Source organism: Solea senegalensis, linkage group LG2 (genome assembly GCF_019176455.1).
Source record: "Solea senegalensis isolate Sse05_10M linkage group LG2, IFAPA_SoseM_1, whole genome shotgun sequence".
Classification (NCBI taxonomy): Eukaryota; Metazoa; Chordata; class Actinopteri; order Pleuronectiformes; family Soleidae; genus Solea; species Solea senegalensis.
Window position 1 is genome coordinate 11228553 of NC_058022.1, and position 18354 is coordinate 11246906.

Sequence of the window (18354 nt, forward strand, 5' to 3'; positions counted from 1 at the left end):
TCCTTAAAATGGATAGGAAATTGTGGAAATGAGTTTCTTCTTATTATTATTACTATTATTGTTATTAGTTTCAGCAGAACTAAGCAGAGAAATACAGAGTAGGTTGGATCTGTGAATGAAAGAAATATGTAATGTTTGGTTCATTCATTTTCATAATTGATTAATCTTAACGATTCATTTCTGGATTAATTGAGTAATCATTTGGTCCAGAAAATGTTGATCAGTGTTTCCCAAACCTGGAAAGTACGATGTTCTCAAATGAATTATTTTGTCCACAAACCAAAATGATTCAGTTTTATTGATGTATTTGTTGTATGGAGCAAATAAATAAACCAGACAATATTCACATTTAAGAAGCTGGAAAGTCAGAAAACTTGTTTTAATTCATAAAAAACAAATACATTATCACTTCTTGTACCACTTAATGTACTAATTTGTGGAAAATGTCTATTTTTTTTTTCTCTTACTTATGAAGTCCAGTCCTGTTCTTGTAAATAATTCTACAAAAAAGATAAGGACATAAAGAGATACGTGGATATTTTTAATCAAGAGTAAACTCTATCTGCTGCTGAAGACTTTGCCAAAACCAACACAGGATTCCTGTGCAAAGCAGCAACACACCCTGCACAGGTAACACACGCACTCAGTTCAATCTACTGCTGCTGACGTTTCCACCACACACGTTGTAAACTTCAGGAGGAGCTGAGAGACTGCATTCAATACCAAAGCAACATGGAAAAATGAACTGAGCCTTCCACCATCTTTTCTCTTCTGTCAACAGGGAATGAGCTGGTCCTCTCTGTGTGAAGGTAAGACTCATGTTTAGACTCTGGTGCAGCGACGTCACACTATTTAAAAACAACTGTTCCTTTTAAATTAAAGTATAGTGTCTGGTAAAGTTTGGGTGACGTCATGTTCTGAATTCAAAATAGCTTGTTCTGGCCGCATGCGACAAGCCATTTTAATGAGATTGGAAACATGTACGTGTTTGCTAAACAATGCAGCTTAAATTCAATTTAATTATGTTGCCGTTTTGGTTATAGTCGAGTTCTAGAGTAGCTCGGGGTTGTTTTGAAGAGTAAACTAACTCGTGTATTTATTTTGCCTTTAGGAAACATAAAATGTGCACATTTGTCAATAAGGTTTGGCGCCGACAGCGTATACGATTTAAATTGACAAGCAGACTGGTCGTAACTGAAGAAAATTAAAGAAACTAAAAAGCAACATTTGTTAGTTTATGGCTATTAGATGATTTTGTAAAATCAGTTTAGTGCTGATATTTGACAGATGATTTACAAAGCATTGTATTATATCATTGGACTGATTTATTATTTTAACTGTGAGTAAAATACCTGTGTGACCTTAAACTGAGTCACACCCTGCTGTATCCGGGTGTTCACACCGGGAGAGGAGGGGCCATTAATGTCGGTCTCATGACGCACACACGAGTACGCACACACCTCAAGTAAAATAAAAAGCTCTTCCTATATTTATATGAAATAAAAGTGAAGAAAGCCATACATATACAGCATTATAAAGTAATGTAATGAAATGTATATATTCAAAAATAATGCTACATCTTAAGGTGTTATTTTTTTGGGCCAACAGAGTCTTGACACCCTTCATATTTATTTACAAAATCAATATAGTGTCTTTTGCAAAAGGGCAATTTAAGAAAATAGCATACAGATAAAACAAAATAAAATGTTTCTTCTCTCACTCCACAAATCCACCTCAGTTTTACTAAATCCACATCTTCACCTCTTCCCTCAATCGTTGCTCTCTGTTCCTTTATTGGATCAATTCTATTGACAGGGTTTTTAAGTTTAAGAGTTGTCATATGCAAGAATATAGATAACCATTAACAACAGAAAAGATGGGAAACTTTGTAACGTGCAAATTTGTTTTAGATGAAAACCAAAGCACAGACATCGGTGACTACTACGTGTTTAACGGTACACCGAAGTCACGGTTAGGTACGTACCTCGGTTTTGATGTCACGGTACGGCACATTTTTGCTTTATTTAAAATAAAATAAATAAAATTATTTATTAACACGATTAAATGACTAAACAGAAACTGTAAACATAACAGTGGCTAATTGCCCATCATTTACTGAACAAAGGACGTGTTAAGAATAAATAGATGAATAAAAGTGGGTAAGAATTGTTACAAAATAATTCTCAATATTGCTCCACCTACAAAACTTAAGGGTGTACGTGAAGCTTCTCAAATAAATGAAAAGTAAATATAGATCAATTAAAATGCAGCATGTGGAAAATACTGTTAACATTTTCCACTTCACATTCAGTTAGTCTAACAGTCCCAGGTTTTAGTTCTCCGTCGCTACGACAGATTTCCGACGACAGCGGCTCGATAACAACAGTAGGGACTTAGTGTTAGTGTTGTGTCATAGAATTGATTAAGTCAACTCAGGGCTGCTGCAAGAAGAATGTGGAATAGATAGATCTTTTTCATGCTCCTCACACTTATATTCATGTTTTTCTCCTGTTTTCATGTGTGCCTGCAGGACCACCTGAAGGGGAAACAACTGTAGGTTACGATGGACACTCTGCCATCTGGTGTGACTGTGTATTCAGGTGACCAGGTGGGAGATGAGGGAGGTCTGTTGAAGGAGGAAGTGAGTGACGACAACAACACAGGCACACGTGTCCATGATCTATTTCATGAGGATGCACAGGTAAGATATTTGCCCCTATACAAAATAATGTCCCATATTCACTGAGGTTAGACTATCATATGATGAATTTGATAATGACTTATTCCTGATGTTGTGCTCTAATGTCTCTGTGTTAAGGTTTTCCAGCAGTCGAGCCAGCCGTGGTGGAAGATCAAGCTGTTTGTGTGGGAGCCGGTGCTGTTCGGCACCTGGGATGGAGTTTTTACCACCTGCATGATCAACATTTTCGGTGTGGTTTTATTCCTGCGTACTGGCTACCTCGTGGTGCGTTCACACTGTGTTTTCACTGTGCCTTGTCAATTCTACACCCATACCCAGTTAAAAGAAACTGCAGACTTGCATATCGACTATATTGATCAGTGTTACTGTCTTGCTGTAAGACGGCAAGGGAAGCTCAGCTTTCTCTAAAATGTGGTCAAATATGTACTGTGTTGTATTCACATTTCAATACTCCGCATGGTCCAAACTTTTTATATGGGGACCCACATTTTTTAATTTCAACAATCTACAGTAATATGTAAAAGTCTCAACATGTGTATGTATTTATTGAAGGATTTGGCCGTTAAAACAGGAAAACAGCAAAGACTTCATATTTTTCAAACATTCACTTTTAACCTTATTAATGTCCAGTTTTGTGTACTGTCTGCTTTGCATGTCTTAGTTTGGGGTTTTGTTGATGCTTTACATTTGTATTTTTAGCCGCAGCCATGATTAAGCATGTGTCACCCTGTCACTTGATGCCAAACACTGCAGTGTCGTCACAATTACAAAGACTCAGTGGTTTTTAATTGCTGCATCTGCCTGGGTTTAGCTTCATGTAGTGTGTCATGTGGGAGGCAGGGTTTCTTATCCCGTGTGAGATACTTGTCATGAGTTGCTTCCTTGTTGTGTAGAGGAAAACATTGTAGCAAAGAAAACACGCTTTGTTGGTTATGATGGCCTTGACTACTGTGACTTTCTCTGTGAGATGAATAAAGTATATATCTATCTATCTACAGTACGTCACGACCAAGATCCTCAAGATCAAGGTTACTGGGAATTCCCATAATATTTGAGATGATGAGAAAGTGAAGTAGGAAACGTCAAATAAAGATTAAATGAATCTTTGTCGTTTTCTGCCTCACAAAAAAAGAGAGTTAACCGGTGATTCTAATACACAAATGCACAGCTATAAATAATTATATTATTTTTACTTAGTAACAGCAGTTGGTGAATAACATACGAAGCAGAAACAGATGAGCAGATGTTAAAAAGATTTAAAGACTGGTGAAATGTTAGAATAGCAAATTATATCATAATATATAACAGTTTTTTTATTAATGTTTCTATTTATCTAAGTGCTTGTTTTTTTGTCACTTTTTTTAACCTTTCTAGGGAAACACTGGTGTCCCGCTTGGGATGCTCCTGGTCTCGTCGGTTGTGGTGGTTGCTTTGGTTACGGTGATGTCGGGGATCGGCATGTGTGAGCACTGTGGAGTCGGGAGTGGGGGAATCTACTCCATGATTTCCACTGTCCTGGGTGGCAGGGTTGGGGGTACAGTGGGCCTCCTTTATGTGTTTGGACAGGTGAGTGTTTTTGAACGATGGTATTTATATTGAATTCTTTTTTTTTGTTTGGGTGAAGTTTCTTTATTAGTATATTCACATGTCCTGACCCATGATTCCTCTGCCACCCTCCCCCGCAGTGCGTGGCTGGAGCCATGTACATTACAGGTTTCTCAGAGTCGGTGGCGGAGCTGCTGGGTCTACAGTCTCAGTGGGCGGTGCGTGGTATGTCGGCGGCGGTGCTGCTGGCTCTGCTCGGAATCAACCTGGCCGGTGTGAAGTGGATTGTCCGACTCCAGCTGATACTGCTGGCTGTCCTGGCCGTCTCTACGCTGGACTTTGTCATTGGCACCTTCACACACCTTGACCCAAGTAAGCTTTATGTTCATATTCCATTCATACATCCATTGTCTACTGCTTAGGGGGCGCTTGTGCCAATACCAGGTGACAGAGGGTGGAAGGCGGGGTACACCGTGGACAGGTCGCCGGTCCATCACAGTGCCACACAGACAAACAACCATCCACTCTTACATTCACAGTCAATACAGGGTGTCCAATTTGCCAAATTCCCAATTCTGAAAGCTTTGTATTCATATTATTTAACTAAAACATTCCTTTAATTATTCAGAAGCAGCTTGTTATGCAATTAACAGACACTAAGCAACTTAGTTATTTGACAAACCTCCACTCCAGACTGATCAGTCTACTACCATGCGGTCAGAGTCAGGGTTGCCTTTACTGTCACTGCACGTTCATACAAGACTATAAATATTGTCCCTTTACGATGAAAACATAGAAACACAGGACACTTTGTCACAGACTGTTGTCGTAACATAGGTTTTTACTTGTCAGACATGGCTGATACTAATAAGGACATTTTTGATAGGTTGCAGTAGGAAAAGCACAGATGTAAATAATTAAATGAATGATGGCCGAGTTCCATATAGTTTCCTCGGTTCCAGGGCGCATGCCAGTTCACACGGTCCTCGCTTATTTGTACTGTACCGTTATCAGCACCACCTGTGCTTTTCCTGCCAAGGATTGTTGCTGTGACTGAACAGACTGAAAGAGACAGTTATCTGGAATAGTGAATGGCTATGACCTGCTGTGGCCACTAGGTGTAGTTGTAGTACCATTTATTTTAGTCTGTGTCAGTCAAGTATCCTGTTGAGACTCTACAGTCTCATTATCTCTACAGTTCACTTCTTTATGAAACCCGTGTCTGTTTAACAGTTGTTTTCTCTCTTTATATTTGACTGTGTTTGTGAGTCTGTGAACCTTTGAGAACTTTCCCTTCAATAACTGGAAACATCGGTTTAGTTGTGGTTGTTTTTCTGATGTTGCTTCTTAAGCCAAAATGAAAACAGGGTGTGTTTATTGAGATTCTTTTTTTCTTTTTTTTTCTTGTTATTTTCTTTTATGCTGAGGGAATGTTGCCTTTTCAAGTAGCTTGTGTTCTTTTGCTTGCCTTTAGGAAGTCCTTCCCCACATTTCCTGTTCTCACTGATTATCAACGTCCTGTCCAGTGTGAAGACAAAAGTGTTCCACAAGTCAAGCCAGTGTTTGTCAGGTTGTCTCTGTACTCTGTACTAAAAAAATATCACGTTAACAGGTTGTGCGTACGCATCCTGGTTAATTTTCTTTTTCCCCGCAAGATTTACTTTTACTGCTAAACTTAACCTCCGTGCCACCTCCACCCTTCCTTATGGCAAGTTTGCAGTTGCTGAAGGACTGTGGGAGAACCAGACGTAATAGCTTATCCAGATTTTTCCAATTAAGAACCGCTGTGTGTTTTGTGGTGACCTCATTGCTGGCATTGGACCAGCAGGTCCCCTAGCTAGCTGAAGCAGCTCAAATTAACCTGCACTCTCGCTGTTCACTTGGGCACAGCCTGAAGGATAAAGAGCCGCTGCCCAAGTTATGTGGTCACAGTTTGATGCCATGTGACCTGTGAACGCTTGGCAAGGATATTTATCAAGTTAGGTTTCAGATAGCGTTGTACATCATTGCCACAGCCAAGCCATGCCACGTGGTAAAACTCAATTGAAACTTGAAAACAGCATCATCAGGTGGCAAATACTGTCATTTTAATGCAAAACTAGGCTTTAGCTTGTCAATATGTGATTAAACAAAGGGTACATTTCTGAGCTCAGCTAATCCACATGTTGATTTGGAGTGTTTAGGATTTTTAGGTTGAACAGAAAATAAAATGTCACCTTGTCGTCACTGTTTCAGACATTTTTAACATGAAATGAAACTGTGTGGTTTTGCATATAGGTACTGTATATCCTAATGGATGTACAGTATATGAACTCTCACGTAGACTAACCTGGCTTCCTTTCATGAGTATCTGACTTGTAATGACAAGTGGAGTTAGAACAGGAAAAACATTGAGCAGTGGATGATTGTGCTTCATCATCTCCAGTTGGAATGGGGTGGATGTTTCATATCCCAGTTTAAGAATTATCAATTATTTAGTCTGGTCAGTAACACTGCCAATGTGTTGTTGCTGCTAACACCCGATTTAACTGCAAGCTGCACTGATTGTCGTGCTTGGATGAAATACAATCTGACATTATCCCCATAGTTGGAGTCTAGTCCCCACAGAACAGGAAGCTGTAATGTGCTGCTTAGGTCTGGGGTTTAGGGTGTTAACCAGACTCACCCACATTTTTGGAAAATGACAAAGAGAGAAGGCCGGAACTGAGTGATCTGAGTTCTGCTGCTACTCCGGAGACCACTTCATTTTACTCTGTGATCCTACTGTAATATGTAGTTTCTCCATCGTCCTAGTGGGACATGCCCCATCTCTGCAACCTCACAGTGTGCCCTGTCCCAGTTCACAGCTGTTTATACTGGTTAGTGTGGGAGAATAAGAGGTCAGTCAGACAGTGAGAGGCCTCAGATGCTCACGTAATCTGACAACACATTCCAATCTGTTTCAGAGGAATGCTCAGCTGAGAGAGGAGCCCTGCTCTGACCATACACTTGCTGCTCAGTGTACTTTCATGTGGGTCCTCTCGCCTTAGTCTTGTCTTAAAGGTCCTGCTGTTTGTAAGAATTGGTGACATCTCATGGTGAGACTGCAGAATGTAACAAAGGGAGGACTGCTCCGCTCAATCCTCACTTTCCCAGGTACGTCAGGGAACAGTGGTTAATTTTTTTCAGTGTGTAGTTTTGAAGTATCATTTCAAAACAACGGCATTGACTGGTTTGTCTCTTCGGGCTGCTGTAGAAACATTGCACTGCAAGGTTATGGTGACTTCCATAAAGCAAGGCCCTGCCCTAAAGTACATTAAAAGGCTTGAAAAGGTGATTTTTATTCTAAAGCAGATGTACAAACATACTTATGGGGTGTATATTACATTTTTGGAGCTTTTAAAAGACCTTTTAATCTTACAAAGAACAGTGTAGATTAACAACCCCTCACATCACTATATGATGATATAAATATTAAACACTGAATTCTAGCTGAAAAACTCCATTGTGTAATTAAGTAGCTGAACAGTCTATGATTTGTATGTTTTACTCTCTAAGACAGTTTGGAGATAGGTTAGCAAATCTGTGAGGACATAGCCAACCGGTCCGTAAAATATTTCTTTCCGTATTTGGGAGATAAAATACGTGTTACGTATTGAATGTTGGGTGCAATGTGCGTAAAATGCTATATGTAAACAGTGTAACTGAGTGGAGAATTGGATTTTATTTATTCCTGTTCCTTGTTTTCTTATCAGGAAATTGGCAACACTAAGCAGGCGCATTCGGCTTAGCGCTAATTCACTTCACGTTCACTGTATTTCAGACACGTAAGAAAGCACAACAATAAAGAAACAATATTGATTAAAAACAACATTTGAAAATGCTGTCAATATTAACTCACTACCATGTCTGAAATGGAGTTATTAGCTTCTACCCCTGCTTCCCACAAGAATTTACATAACATGGACACCAATAATCTGGCTAAAACTTGTTCTGAATATGAAATAATTTCAATTTTGAATCTTTTTATGAGCCGCTAATAGAAAATGTAGTCCACATTCCCATTTAAAACCAATAATTTGATTATGCCTCACTATGCTGACTGCTGTGAAAACGTAAATAGGATGTAGTTATCTGATTTAACTCAAATCATACTCCACATATTTTTTTCTAACTGTTGCTAGTATGACTTTATTTTGGATATGGCCATCAGAAAATACTTTTTACCCAGTGGTCTTAATCTGAGTTGTGCTGTCGGTCGATGGCAATGCTAACATGCTAGCAGTTCTAAGATTTATCTGTTTGACATCTTAGTTTAGCATGTTGGCACACTGTTAGCAGTAGCTCAGGCTCATCAGTGTCATCCATCTTTGGTTTAATTTTACAAATTATAATAGACTTGACTTGAAGTTACATTTATTTTGTGGTGTTCCCACCAACCGGCAGCCAGGGTATAGCCATTGGAAATTGTCTTCTTAATTAAATTAATGATTTCTTTCCCAGATCAAATGCTCAAAAGACGGACATAATATCTAAACACTGAATTTGTGTTTTTAGAGAACATTTTCCTCATTAATGTGTGAACGCCCTTAACTGAATAGTCGGAGAGTTAGACACTGTTGGATGTCGGACTGTGATGTTGTCATATGGGTGGAGAGCCTGTGGTGCAGACATGAACATTGACTGCCATGGATTTGCTAAAGTCTAATTGTTTGCACAGAGGGAAGTCTCACCGGGTCCCAGAGAGAACACATTTGGGCTCATAGTCCCGTTTGATGTCCGTTTTTGTTGCCTCCTCAAATTCCTGTCCAGGAAAAAATGTGCGCTTGGAATAACTAGTACATCCAGCCCTTTTTGGTTTTGGCTGTTGTCTAAAACAAAAGAAAAAAATGTGCACCTTCACTCTCTGTTTCTCTCACTTTCTGTCTCCCTCTCACACTCGTTCTCTCTCTCAAACTTGGAAGCTGTTGAGCTTCTGAAAAGGGCGGTGACTTCCTTTTGGATAAACATGTCATTAATCTGACAGAACACATTCTTTCCCATCGCAAGATAACCGAGGGGGGAAATGTCCGGTGTGTTGTAACATAGGCGGATCCTTCAAACTTCATGGTTTAAATGGCCCCATCAATGCAGAACAATCTCCCTCACACATTTAACAAACTGACCCAGACTCAACAAACTGCTCTCATTTTTAGACTGCATGTTCGTATAGTTGTTGTTTATTTTTGTGTTTATTTCAACACAACGATCTGATTTTCTTGGCAGGAGCTCCTACTGAAGATGTTACTGTAATAAATTAGTAACCACTACTGTGCATTACAGAAGCATTACAACCTGTTTGTCATTGCTTACAGATTATACATCCACATTTGTTCTTTTAAAATAGTAAGAAAGTATCAAAATGTCTCGTAATCCATCGTCCTTTAGTGATGCACTGATTATGTAAGTCACTAACTTTGCACATGTGGTGAATTATTTTTAAACCGACAGTATCTGATGTTATAGGTCTTTTTTGGGAAAACCCCCGGGTGCAGGCATGATGTGTTTACATTTCCAATTGGTCTCAACTTCTCCAGGAAGTGCAGTGCAAGACTATCAAACATCTGAGACTAAAGGCAGTGACGAAGCATGTAGAAAATGAAAACACCACAGCAATAAACAGCTGCTGGAGCAAATGGGGCAACCAGCCTGTCATATTTTTGAATAACGTCATAATGACATAATGCTGACATAGACTTCTTGTGTATACTGTCTTTTATTCCTATCATAATTCATGTTGTTTACCATAATTTAAAGGATGAAAGGGTCTAAGTCAACATATCAAAGACTCCCTGGGCAGGACACTTGTACATTTGGTATAATTCCCAAGCCGGAGTAAATAGAGAGGGCTGCATCAGGAAGGGCATGCAGTATAAATTTGTCAAATTAGTTGCCATGGATTTGTTAGGTTAAAAAAAGAAGTCAATGTTGGCAACCCCATAAATTGGGAGTAGCAGAAAGGAAAACAAGCGAAAAAAACTATTTGCAAAATGGATGTTTCCTTGTAAATTAATGTGATTTGTTTATATTCTTGACAGTAGTAGACAGATACACTCGTCATTAAGGGTCAGTGATGATTGACTCTGTATGTTCCATCCTCCTCTTTCAGTGCATGGGTTCAATGGTTATTCAGCTGAGCTGCTCAGCAGCAACACAGACCCAGATTACACTCCTGGAGAGAACTTCTTCACAGTATTTGGGTGCTTTTTCCCCGCTGCTACAGGTAGGTGGACTCTCACCATCAACTACAAAATAAAATCTCATCATTTCTCATGCTTCCTCACTCAATTGTGTACTGTATACAGTAAGCAGCGTGTTGTGTACTTGTGTGTGTGCAGGTGTAATGGCAGGCTTCAATATGAGTTCAGATCTTCAGCGGCCTGAACACAACATCCCTGTGGGAACACTGGCAGCTGTCTTCACCTCGTATGAAAACACCCCGAACACACATACACAACTGTATCATACAATACAATGAAAAACACCACATGACAATAAAGGTAGATAGACTGACGCAGTTACACTGAAAGTAACCACTTTCCTAAGTGATGGATGCTTTACAGTGTTTACGGTTCTGCCACACAGTAGAACAGTTTTCACATAAAACTCCCTGGAGTTTCCCCCTCCAGGAATGATTCCCCCAAAAATAGTTAAATAGATTGTACTTTCCACATGATTACATTTGTACTTTTTTATGTGGTATCTTATCACAAGGACAACCTTTGCTGTTGTCAGTGGAGAGAATAGACACACCCTCCCACCCACCATGGCTCTATCAGACACTTAAGTTTGTGATGACACACTTTCCCTATTAATAGACACAAAGGAGTAGTTGTTCATATTTCTGTGTGGTACTGTTGGTGACCCACAGGTGGTTCCTGTATCTGGTCTTTGCCTTCCTTCTGGGGGCCATCTGCACCAGAGAGGCTCTGCGCTATGACTTCTTGATAGCAGAAAAGGTAAACTCCTCTTTCTGTTTCCATCCTGTTCCGTGAGCGAGGCTCTCGTACAGAAGGGCTGAGTTGAGGGGGATTCCCCACAACAATGTGGCGTGGTCCGGCCACGTTCTCTTTACTATATAATGGTTGAGACGGAAAAGCTTTACAATACTTTATATTTTCATTTTAAATAAACAAGTAAAATAAAATACCGTTACAAAGTGCATACTGTAAACAAATTGAAGCAATAATCAAATGTCAAAGATAAAAGATGCTCAGCTTCTTCAGTAGATAGTCAGATTCTTCTGAATACATCATTGATTAGTTTGTTGCATTGCTTATAGAGCACTTTCACAAATGTATAAACATGTAAAAAAAAAAGACTAGACTTGTTTTATTACATTTTTAATACGACTTTGAAGCTGTGACATACAACAATTGGTTGATTGGAAACTCAGACAGTTATACAAAGCACATGTATAATATTAATGTGACCTACAGTATGTATTCTCATAAAAAAAAATGTGTCAGACAGCTCATGGACAGCTGGTGTGAGGAAGACTAAAGTCTAATTTTAGACCAAGGTCAAAAATGTACATAGAGTAAAGCTAAGCTTAGGGACCAGATTGCACAAGCTGCCGGTCGACAGTTTGTGTTTTCTGCATCAGGTCCTGAAGCAAATGTAACAATCGTTAATGTATGAATTCAAATAATAACAGTTGGTTGTTCTTTTACAGACAACCAAAGGAACTTTGAAGTTTCAAATTACTATTAGTCACAATGTGGTAGTATTACTGTGATATGTTTACTAATCCATTAACGGTCACTGAATCATTTGAAGTCTCTGACTCCAGTCGTGGTCAGTTCTCATTGTTTTCATTAGGAGTTGGCTGCAGCGGAACCGAACTGGGTGTAGCTGTTGTGAGCTCTCGACCCCACCCCATCCTCTTCCACCCTCTGTTTGTTTTCCTTCTTCCTGCAGGTCTCCTTGGTGGGTTTCCTCTTTCTGCTGGGCCTCTACATCTCCTCCTTGGCTTCCTGCATGGGCAGCTTGTATGGAGCACCCAGGATCCTCCAGTGCATTGCTCAAGAGAGGGTCATCCCTGCTCTGGCCTGGCTGGGAACAGGGGTGGGTTGATGGATGAATAGAGTGATGGAACCATGAGAGGAGGGATGTCTGGGGTCACTGGAGCTGTCATTGACATATAAAGTTGTCGTGTTGCAAATGTAGATTATTTAGTAGGCGTGTGTATGTTTACACTCACTTTCATGCACAGCCATTTCCTCTTTTTGAAATGAGTTTGAGGACTTTTTAAATGTAATGTTACCAGAATTACGAGTAACTGAGTGTTGGTTAAATTACAAATGCCTTTTAATTGTCACTGTGTATGGTTAGTGAGGTTTCACCACCTTGGCTCAGTTCATTGAGGTTTTCCGCTCCTCTTAGAAGTTCATGAGGCTTTTATTGCCATTTGCTCCAAATGCATGCACATTTGAATCCTTGCACAGTTCTGCAGACCGGCTTAGCACCTAACAATTTGAAAAAAAAGTATGTAAGTAAAGTCAAAATATTATTGCTTTAGACAATATACACCAAATGTATTAGACCACCTGTCATAAAAACGAGAAAACATAAATGTTTTGGACATCTTTCAAAAACTTTATTTATAATTTATTTGGCAAATAACAAACTGAATTCACCTTTTTATACCCAAATAATTTGAGCTGGTGGATCACAGGGCTTCTCTGAGAAGTCGGAAATGAATCAAGCATAACATTTAAAAAAAAATGTTTCTGTTCAGGAATGCAAGTAAATAACTGTAATTTTTATCAAGAAATAATAATGTGCTATTTTTCAATCATTTTGAAAATGAATGGATAACAATAATTAAAATACACTTTTGGTTAAAGAGCTTCTACATACTGGTGTATTCCCCATTACAGAAACATCAACAAATATTTTGATAATTACCAATGCTGTTAATTTAGGGCAGCTGTGGCAAAAACCTTACATTGGGTGGTGGTCTAATACATTTATTTACCACATTTATTTATACAGTGTATATGAATTCTAAAAACTCTCTAGGAACTGCAATATTATATTTTGCATATATAATTAAGTCTTATTAGCACAAGTCATGCACCATGCAATAATGGTAATATTTTCTCTGATAAACTGCAGTAGTTGCGATTCATAAATATCGTAGACGTGAGCAGACAGACTGGGCTACGACTCCCTCCTGCTACACACACGCAGTCACGTTGGCATCCTGACCTCGTCCACCTCGGTTTTTCTCAGACTTCCCTGGATGGCAGTACTGCCTGACCCCTCTCAGTGGACTGGAATGAGGCCCTAGACATCTTGGCCCAAATCAAAGCATCAGAACAAACGCAGGAAGGGCGACGGGCAGGGCTGTACTCGGCTGTGTGCTCTGGAGGGCCGCCAGGCACACTGCAGTGCTCCACTGTGTGATAGGACCTGGGAAGTTAAATAAAAGTAGTTTCCAAAAACACACGTTAAGACAATGTTTCCACACAAAAAGAATTACTGAATTATTTTTGTCCCCCTGCTTACACCGGTTTCATCTGCGTGATTTTTACATTCAGTTAATTAAGATTTTATTCCCTCTTGAATATACTATTAATTATAGATCATTTTTCTCTTTGCTGTGCATGTTAAATTTAACCGAATGTTGAAATTAGCATTAATACTGAAACGAGACTAACGTTTTTCATTGTACTTGAAGATCCAAAGGCCACATGAAGTCATGAGAAGATTGGAGATTTAGTGAGCTAACTTACATTTGACTGTACTTTTAATAATTGTATATAAGACGTGAGTTATACTTACCATACAAGGATGACTATATTCTAATTATATGTTTGTCCATGATAAAATAATTTACTCGGCTAATTATTGATAATCCATGTCATTGAAAGGGATCAAATGGTGTCTAAATCCAGTTCTGAAAGGTTCAGTGTCTAATAATTAGTACTATTTAAAGGCAAGACTGCGGATTGTAACTCACATAAATTCTTTGTTCAACCCGTTATTTATGTTCCCGAGAACATAAATAACTTATGGCCTTTGGTGGCCTTCACAATCCATATGTTGAAAATTCAAAACACACGCTGTGGCTCTGGTTTATCCAGTCAGGCTGTGTAGAAACATGGCACTGCAAGACGGTGGCATCTTAAATGCTTATTCTAAAGCAACAGAAACCAAATGATGTTTATTTTAAAGCAGTTAGACACTTATACAAACATACTTATGAGTATGAGTGTCCTCAATCTGAGACGTCCCGCTCTTCTGCAGCCTCAAACTTTGCTATCAAGGGAATTTTCACATAGATATTATTGTGGGATGCAACAGTCACTAAGCATTGTTGTACTCTTTCTGTCTCTTTTACTTGCACGCAGAAAGGCCCAAACAGGACCCCAGTGGCTGCGATCTGCCTGACCAGCCTGGTGACCATGGCCTTCATTTTTATTGGCCAGGTCAATGTTCTCGCTCCCATCGTCACCATCAATTTCATGCTCACCTACAGCTTCATCGACTACTCCTACTTCAGTGTGGCCATGACTGCGCAGCTGCAGAGGAAAGAGAAGAAGGATTCCCCCGCTTTGGCCAGAGGAAGCCAGCGCAAGTCCAGCAGTAGAAGCTCCAGGCCGCTTATTGAAGCCCCTCTACTGAACTATGGGAGTGGTGGTGGAAGTCCACTGAGCAAAGGAACTTTATCAGAGTTCACCAAGGACATGGATCAGATCTTTCGACCTGTATCAAGTGTCGATGTGGGAACTGTGAAGACCTCCTCCGCGCAAGAGATAACCAGCAGAAGCAAAAGTAGAAAGGTCACTGCTAAGCAGAAGCTGATGGACAGCTTTGGTTTGAATAACCTGAATAACCTTGTGTTCTCAGAGGAGAAAAGAGAGGAGATAAGTTCAGCTCCGCCATATGAGGAAGCTGAGCCGCAGCCAAGAAGTGTGGAGGTCAGGGACAGAGAGGAGCCAAAAGCCAAAGAGTGTATTAAAATAAGTTCTGTGAAGCACGATTCATCTGCTCATCCACACAACCATAGCACAGGTCAGGAACTTTGACCCAGGAAACATGACACGAGAGAAACATTTTGTTTTTTTTGACTTGATATTTTATTTTGTGTTTCAGGAGCTGGAGGTAAACCAGAGCACCAAAACATTGACATCAAACCCATGCAGGATTCATGCTATGCACAATTCTTTAATCACTGGATCGCACTTATTGGGGTTGGTTACACACGACACGCTCTACATTATTTCCTTTTAACATAGTATGGACAAATGTTAAAGTATATTATTTGTGTTCTTTCAGACATTGAGTTCCATACTGATCATGTTTGTGATCCAGTGGGTTTATGCCTTAGCAAACATTGTGGTTGCCGTGCTGCTCTTCTTCTACATTGGGAAAACAAGTCCTGGACTACCAATGGGTAACTGCATCACTTGATCTTTTTCTGGTGCTGGTTCCTGGTTGTGCAGACTTGAATTTGTAATGAAATTGTAATTTACTTTTACTTAATGTTTATAGACAACCCTACCTCTTTGATCATAGTGCAGTTTGTATAATACACACTGTATAAGTATACTGTATGAGTTTTTGCCTGGTGTGTTATTTCTGCATCAGGTCATACAATAAAAGTATGTAATTTCAGGTCTAATAGCTGTAGGCCAGCTATTAGACCTTTTCTACGCCTTTTCATTATCATATTAGTCTGTGTTTAGTCAAACAGCTCCTCATATATGCTGTTTTACATATGAAGCATGTAGATTTGGCACCAATGCTCCGAGGTTGTGGCCTGGAAAAGTAATCAGACAAGCTGCCAGTAGTGTCACTTGCGGTCTCTTTGCGTGGAAGGCAGAAAGGCAGCAGCTGCTGTGGCGTAGGAGTTCTAGAATAGCAGGGTGGGGATGATGCCCTCCATCTGCATCCACAGAATGTCTCCACTCCACAGTGTACCATCAGCTGCAAGTGTGTTCCACAGGCAGTTGATGGTATGCTGTGGGTGTCACTGACTCTGTTTCAGTATCAGTATCAGAGATTTATATAAATAATTCCACTGTAAATGTAACCATCATTATTATTGTTGTTGTACATATTATACTGCGTTCCTAATTTCTTTATTTCTTCATTTCCAACGATTCTGTTCTTACTCATCTTACTTGTTGAGTTTATTTGGTCAGGTCAAAATATACAAAACATAGATTGGATATGTATATATATATATATATATATATATATATATATATATATATCTATATATATATATATATACATATGTGTATATATATACATATATATGTATATATGTATATAGATATATATATGTATGTATATATGTGTATATATATACATATATATATACATGTACACATATATGTACACATATATAACGGCTTTGTTTATTTGCAGGTATCGCAGCTCGCTTCAGCTTTTTCTCATGGCTCAAATCAACAGTAAAGGGCATTTGCAGGTATTGTGTGTTTTCTGTTATTTTATTTAACCTTTATTTTCCCAGGATAATGCCATTGTGATTGTAAATCTCTTTTCCAAGGGTGTCCTGGTCAACAGACACAAAAACAACTTATCTAAATTGCAATGAGACATTACAGTAGAGACAGGAACCTAAAAGCAGTGAGAGACTAATGATTTAGATTCTCATTTCAAATGACCTTGAGAAACCAGATTTTGGAGTTTGAGGGTGTTCCGTAGATTGCTTCAGTATGATGTCGCATAATACTGGAATGAGTAGTGTCCATCAATTATTTGGTGAGATATACACATACTGTAGGTAATAGGGAAGCAGAGTGTTAAGCCCCTTGTATACAAGTTTGTACCAACGAGACGGGTCCCAGTATTTGCTTTCATTAGTATGCTTTCATTATAGAGAGTGACTGATGATTTAAATTAATTCTGACCAGATTGCAGATTAAAGTACATACTGAAGTTGTATGTACTTCTTCAAGTTTCTCATAATCTGTTGCTTGTAATATTTCTTTCACATAATCACTCAAAAGCTGCTGTACGTCTCCAATCTACAGTATGTCCTTCTCTTTCAGGGGTAAAGGACCCCCCCGGGACGAAATAGTGGTGACACCCTCTCTGTACAAGGTGGGACTGAAAACCAGGCAGCTGACGGAGGAGAACACTGACTTTGCCTCTCGCCACCGCTGTCACCAGTCTTCGTTCATAAAGAGCAACGAGATGGTGCAACCACTGTTTCACTGACCAAGTCGAGCACTGTCCGCTTCTGTTTTTGGTCACACAGCCGACAGCCTGAAAACCACATTTCTGCCTTAAACTGTTCTGCATGTTGCCCAGTGGGTCACATTCTGCCCACACGTCCATTCTAATAGAGACACTCAGCAGGTCCAGTTGTTTCCATGTCGTGGTTGGAGGAAATGTTTTTTTTCACTTTTTCAAGAGTTACAGTGACTGTCTTCACTATCCCAGGACTGAATGTAGCTGGAATAGCATTTTGGCAATTCACACGTTGGCAAAAACGTGACAGAATAGTTTAATTAAAAGGTCCATATTCACTTTTTTTTTGTTCAGATTATTAATTGAAATTGAAATTATTAGGAATCGCCACGCCGTTAACTGCCAGTTTTGATATTGTAATTCTTGTTAGCTATACAATCTGTTATTGACTGATATTTCTTAAAAGTATTAGCGCAGTATCAATTTGCGCTGTGTTAGAGGACATGGAAGCAGTTCTTTTGGGGATATATCTATTGCATTTCTACTGATATCTTTCATTCATCACCACCACAGTTGGTAGTGCACACACTGAAGCCTGTCAAGCGACCCATTACAATTTTTTCTAAAGCTAAAGATAATGTTCATCAGCGAACCAACTCCAGTTTCCTCAAGACAAACTGAAGGCATAGATATTATGTGGACGTACTCGGTGGATTGATCTGCACATTCTGCATTCTTGTAATTTAATCACACTCTTGGAGGTGTTTGGTTTGTTTCACTCTAAAAAAAGACTCAGCGAAGCTGTGAAAACCACATCCTCTGAGCTTTAACGTTGTCAGAGTAGCATCAGGCACAAGTGGCCTACACTTGTGGGACAGGACTGAACATACTAAACATGTCATGTTTCACATTTATCA

The 18354-nt window shown here is 39.4% G+C and overlaps 1 protein-coding gene across 1 annotated transcript; it reads left to right on the forward strand.

Annotated features, from left to right (window-relative positions):
* The first annotated feature begins 450 nt into the window (after positions 1–450).
* slc12a8 (solute carrier family 12 member 8) lies at positions 451–18354 on the forward strand. The gene is made up of 15 exons (XM_044020045.1): positions 451–630; positions 782–809; positions 2531–2701; positions 2819–2965; positions 4076–4267; positions 4387–4618; positions 10374–10487; positions 10603–10690; positions 11136–11223; positions 12185–12331; positions 14623–15286; positions 15368–15465; positions 15551–15668; positions 16649–16709; positions 17296–18354. Exons 3-15 carry the CDS (start codon positions 2564–2566, stop codon positions 17462–17464), a joined length of 2256 nt encoding a protein of 751 aa, XP_043875980.1. The 5' UTR covers positions 451–630; positions 782–809; positions 2531–2563; the 3' UTR covers positions 17465–18354.